Genomic DNA, 6,000 nt, shown 5'->3' on the forward strand with positions numbered 1-6,000 from the left:
CAAAACATTTCACGGTAGAAACATGTTGAGAACTTGGAGAATAATGTATTTTGCCTCCTGCTCTACAGCCATCCTAGCATTTTAAATTAAAAGTCATATTTCCTGTTAGAATCATGTTAGGTTGATAATTTGGGGTACAATTCATTTTGCTCCCTGTTCTGCATCCATGACACTTTATAATTAAAAGTCGTAACTTCTAGTTTGGAGAAGAATCTCACTTTTTAAACCTTTATGAAGAAATCACCCAAGAGGCTATTCAGGTGTCTTCCTGAGGTTCAGGCCAATGGCCTGACTCTCCAATCCTTTGTAATGATCCTATCCAACAAGTTGTCATAGCAGTAATTCTGACTCTCTGCCTTCTAAAATTATGCTTTTAGAAGAGTCATTGTATTTTTGTCTGGGTCCAGGAGATATAGACCCTGTTGTCTTTGTCTGCCTGCTCTGGGTGAACAGTGGAGCACTTGCAGCTTAAAAAACATAAAGCTGTGTTTTCAACTAGAACACTGCTCCTCAAAGAGTTATTTTTAAACATGTAGCATTAGAAGCACTTAAGAACTTTTTAGAAATACAAACTTTTGAGCACAAGCCAAACCTTCTGAATAAAACTCTCACGATGGGGCCTAGAAATATAAGTCCTCCAGATGATTCTGACACATGTTAAGTTTGGAGACCCATTGCTATAGGTATGACATTAGGGACACAAAAGTACCAAAGTATGTACTTACATAAATAGAGTTCCTGACATCCCATCACAAGCTCTCCCACCTCTCCTTCCATGTACATGCATTCCTTTCTTAGTAAGCATGTTCAATAATGAGGGCAAATTCTTGAATTTGAGGTATTATAAAACAACTTTTCTGGTTTTTGCCCACCCCCGCCCCTGCAATCTTATATTATGCTGCCTCCTCTGTCTCATGCCCCACTGAGCATTGTTTTTTAATCTACTCTCCACTTGTAATTACTCACCTCCTGTTTTGGCAAAATAATTGTATTTGCTGATACTTTTCTTCTTTTCCTTTTCCCTATTTCAGTATCTTCCGGTATTGTCCCATTCAAACAACGTTTTCAAGCTTCCTTGGAAAATTGAGGTGGAGAACAGGCCACACAAACTGTAAACCCTTTGTAGTCATAAGACGAAGGAGGCTTTGTTAAGAGTATTGTTTTGGGTAGAACTTGCATTAGCAGTTACAAAGACAGCCACCTCAACTTTCGTAATAACCCCTGGCACACAAATATAAAACATAATGGAGTCTGAGTATGTCCTATGCCACTGGAAAGACCAGTTATGGCCAGCAAAAGTTTTGTCCAGATCTGAAACTTCATCAAACAGTAAGAGGAAAATGGGATTTTCTCTAGAAGTTCAAATACTCTCACTAGATGAAAAAATTAAAATGGACAGCACAGAAACAGAAATCCTAAATAAATCTCAAATTGAAGCCATTGCTGCCTCATTAGGACTACAGTCAGAGGACAGTGCTCTGCCTACAGAGGAAACTGCCTATGGAAGATCACTAAAAGTGGCACTGGATATTCTGAATGAGAGAACAAATTTGAGTCAAGCAAGCACTTCAGATGAAGAGGAGATCACTATGCTGCCTCAAAATGTACCACAAAAACAGTCTGATTCGCCCCCTCATAAAAAATACCGGAAGGATGAAGCCGACTTACCAGAGTGTCTTCAGGAAAGTGAAAACTCAGCATGCTTATTAGCATCTTCAGAGAGTGATGATTCCCTGTATGATGATAAATCACAAGTGCACACAATGGCCAATACTATTCCAAGTGAAGTGGAAACAAAGTCATTACAAAACTCTAGCTGGTGTGAGACTTTCCATTCACTTTCAGAAGATAATGATGAAAAAGAGAACAAGAATAAGATTGATATCTCAGCAGTTATGTCTGTGCATTCTGCAGTAAAAGAGGAAAGTGCATATGTTAAAGATGAAAAGTTTGCTCCACCCTTGTCATCAGATATCCTCACTATGCCCAAAACTTTGAAAGAAGAGAGCCAGGATACATGCCCAGAGACCCTGGCTGTTCCTTCTGAATGCTCTGCTTTCTCAGAGAATATTGAAGATCCTGGAGAGGGTCCCTCAAATCCATGCTTAGATACCAGTCAGAATCAACCTTCTGTGGAATCAGAGATGGGGGCTGCAGCATGCCCTGGGAGTTGTTCAAGGGAATGCCAGGTTTCATTTAGTGCTTCTAACCCTGTCTGGGATTATTCACGTCTTATGAATAGTGAAAGAAATTTTCAGAGACTGGATTTTGAAGAACTTGAGGAAGACGGTCAAGCCTCTGACAAGTCATTGCTTCCAAGTCGCATTAATCTTTCTCTATTAGATGATGATGAGGAAGACGAAGAACTTCCACGCTTCATTTTACATTATGAGACACGTCCATTTGAAACAGGAATGATAGTCTGGTTTAAATATCAGAAATACCCATTTTGGCCAGCAGTGATAAAAAGTATCAGACGAAAAGAGAGGAAAGCAAGTGTGCTTTTTATTGAGGCAAACATGAATTCTGAAAAGAAGGGCATTAGAGTAAATTTTAGAAGATTAAAGAAATTTGATTGTAAAGAGAAACAAATGCTAGTGGACAAAGCCAGGGAGGATTATAGTGAGAGTATTGACTGGTGCATCTCACTAATTTGTGACTACAGAGTTAGAATAGGTTGTGGTTCTTTCACAGGCTCTTTGCTTGAATATTATGCTGCTGATATTAGTTACCCAGTTAGGAAAGAAATAAAACAGGATACTTTCAGGAACAAATTTCCAAAGCTGCATAATGAAGATGCCAGGGAACCAATGGCTGTGACTTCCCAGACCAAGAAAATGTCCTTCCAAAAAATTCTCCCTGACCGGATGAAGGCTGCTCGGGACCGAGCCAACAAGAACCTGGTGGACTTCATTGTGAATGCGAAGGGAGCAGAGAACCATCTTCTGGCCATTGTAAATGGCACTAAAGGATCCAGATGGCTGAAATCATTTTTGAATGCAAATAGGTTCACACCCTGTATTGAAACATACTTTGAGGATGAAGATCAGTTGGATGAAGTGGTGAAATATTTACAAGAAGTCTACAATCAAATAGATAAAATAATGCCAACTTGGATAAAAGATGACAAAATTAAATTTATCCTAGAAGTTCTTCTGCCAGAAGCAATTATTTGTTCAATTTCTGCTGTTGATGGGTTAGATTACAAGGCAGCTGAAGCAAAGTATCTAAAAGGACCATGTCTAGGCTACAGGGAAAGAGAATTATTTGATGCAAAAATAATATATGAAAAGAGACGAAAACCACCAACAAATGAAGCTCACTAAATGTGCTGAAAGTTGAAACCATGACAGGGAACTCTCATAGATACTAGTTGAAAAAAATCTCTGAACAATTCTCTCTTAATACATATTTTCTGCAAATGGGAGAATGGATAATGTGTTCACTTCTTTTTTGAGATATCTAGGATCTGTGGTTATAATTACATCTTTATTTCCTTTTCTTGCGCTTCTTCAAAGTTAATTTTGTCAACATGTTTCAGCAGTTCTACTTTCCCATACATTTTTAGAAAGCATAATTCCTAAATGATTTAGAAGGGAAAGTACCATTTTGTTTTATGACACTTTAGAATCTATGCTGTATTGTTAAATATATTGTGCACAATTATGTTAATGTTAAAATTGCACTGGTGTTAGATATTAACCAAGATGATTGGAAAAAAGTCTAAAAGATACATCATTTCTATATTCCTTGCTTAATTTTTATAAAATATTGGGTTTTCCCTCACATAGTTGAATTATTTTTCTTGCCATGCCTATTTATTTTTGCAAAAAAATTATCTGATGTATAGAACCAAAGATAGATTTGCTTTGCTATATATTATAACTACACTTGCTTTTGCAATAAAACAACTTGTAATTCAAAAATGAAGATTATCTGCATGTAGTATTTATGTGTGTGAATAACATCTTGGCATGCAGAAAATAATTTTGGCTGCTTTTAACAGAATTGTTCATTCTACACTTCCCTGAAATTCCATTTTTGGGAGTGTCTGTCCTTCAATGGCTGAATAGTTCCTTAAATCAGTCAAGCTCCTGGCTATCTTCATAACTAACAGTGAGTGGGTCTTCTTAATATAGGTGTCTGACCACATGTGGAAGGCAGCTAGACTTATTGTATTTACAGCCTGGCCACTCTAGACATATGAATCCAGGCTGACTGCTTAAGTGCCCATCTCGTTTGATATAAACTGTAGAAAAGGCAAGCACTTTGTTCTGAGTCTTTTATCTCCAAATACATAGTTGTCTCAAACCAAGCAAGCTTTATCAAAATGGCTTATTTGTAGAATAGTTTCAATGATATAAATGCCAACTGGCAAGTCATTCCAAACTGCTTGAAGGAGTAGATGGACCAGAATCTGAGAATTTGGAAATAGGTCACAGAAAAAGCCTCCATTTGGCTAAATATGACAATTGTCTGAGTATGGTTAAATATACACAATTAAAAGTCTGAAGCCAACGAGTTGTTTATTCTAACTTGAAATATATTTTTGTGAGAAAAAATGTTAGAAAAGTTAGTTTATTTAAAAAACTTGCTGTGAAAGGAAATTCTAAGGGCTTAACATGAAGCTGTCTGCATTTTTACCTGTTAGACAATGGTCGCCCTTGGGCTCTTGTTATACATTCACATGGCTACGCATTTATGTAAAGTTTGCAAAAATTTGGTGTTTTGATTTACAATAAAACTATTATATTATTCACCTTGGATTTTTACATCATCCTACTTGAAACCGTGCAGCTACATAAGTGGTGTTTCTCCAGATTTAACACACACACACACACACAAAAAAATGTATATATATGATTTGTTTGGAATTTTTGGTTCTTGTAGTTGCCATCATCTTAACACTTGCTATAAGTTGTCATTCTAAATAAGTATTCCCTTTCATGTTGATTTTGTATTACTGTAATAGAAAGCCTACTGAATTTTATAAGCCGCATGTCCCACAAAACCTCTCTGGACCCTGACTAAAAAAGACCAAGACTTCTTAGACATACAGCCTTTATCAATCCACATAACTTCCTCATTGCCCTAAGAAGTAATTTACAACAAACCATCATCACACTGTATGTGGATTTTATACCCTGGATAAAACACACTTATTTGCTCTATAATTGTATTAGTCCATTTTCACACTGCTGATAAAGATACACCAGAGACTGGGCATTTTACAAAAGAAAGAGGTTTAATGGACTTATAGTTGCACATGGCTGGGTGGGGGCCTCACAATCATGGCAGAAAGCAAGGAGGAGTAAATCACATCTTACATGGATGGCAGCAGGCAAAGAGAGAGAGAATTTATGCAGGGGAGTTCCTCTTTATAAAACAATCAGAATTCATGAGACTTATTCACTATCATAAGAACAGCATGGGAAAGACATCCCCCCATGATTCAATTATTTCCCATTGGGTCCCTCCCATAAAACATGGGAATTCAAGATGAGATTTGTGTTGGGACAAAGCCAATCCATATCATTCCACCCCTGGCCCATCCCAAATCTCATGTCCTCACATTGCAAAACCAATCATGCCTTCCCAACAGTCCTCCAAAGTCTTAACTCATTTCAGCAATAAACTCAGAAGTCCACAGTCCAATGTCTCATCTGAGACAAAGCAAGTTCCTTCTGTGTACGAGCCTGTAAAATCAAAAGCAAGTTAGTTACTTCCTAGATACAATGTGGGTATAGGCATTGAGTAAATACAGCCATCCCAAATGGGAGAATTTGGCCAAAACAAAGGGGCTATGAGCCCCATGCAAGTTTGAAATCCAGCAGGGCAGTCAAATCCTAAGTCTCCAAAATGATCTCCTCTGACTCCATGCCTCATACCCAGGTCATGCTGATGCAAGAGGTTTGTTCCCATGGTCTTGGGCAGCTTCACTCTTGCAGCTTTGCAGGGTATAACCTCCCTCCTGGCTGTTTTTATGGGCTGGCATTGAGT

The 6,000-nt window shown here is 37.8% G+C and overlaps 1 protein-coding gene across 4 annotated transcripts in view; it reads left to right on the plus strand.

Moving 5' to 3' along the window:
- Positions 1–4,759, plus strand: part of PWWP3B (PWWP domain containing 3B) — a 29,243-nt gene extending 24,484 nt beyond the window's left edge. For all 4 annotated transcript variants that reach the window (XM_031660958.1, XM_009198053.3, XM_009198055.4 and 1 more), the window contains one exon: positions 1,032–4,759. In XM_031660958.1, coding sequence (XP_031516818.1) covers positions 1,245–3,326 — 2,082 coding nt within the window. In that variant the 5' untranslated portion in view covers positions 1,032–1,244 and the 3' untranslated portion in view covers positions 3,327–4,759. The remainder of the gene's footprint in view (positions 1–1,031) is intronic.
- Positions 4,760–6,000: the final 1,241 nt, after the last annotated feature.

The sequence above is a fragment of the Papio anubis genome, chromosome X (genome assembly GCF_008728515.1).
Source record: "Papio anubis isolate 15944 chromosome X, Panubis1.0, whole genome shotgun sequence".
In the NCBI taxonomy this organism is placed as follows: Eukaryota; Metazoa; Chordata; class Mammalia; order Primates; family Cercopithecidae; genus Papio; species Papio anubis.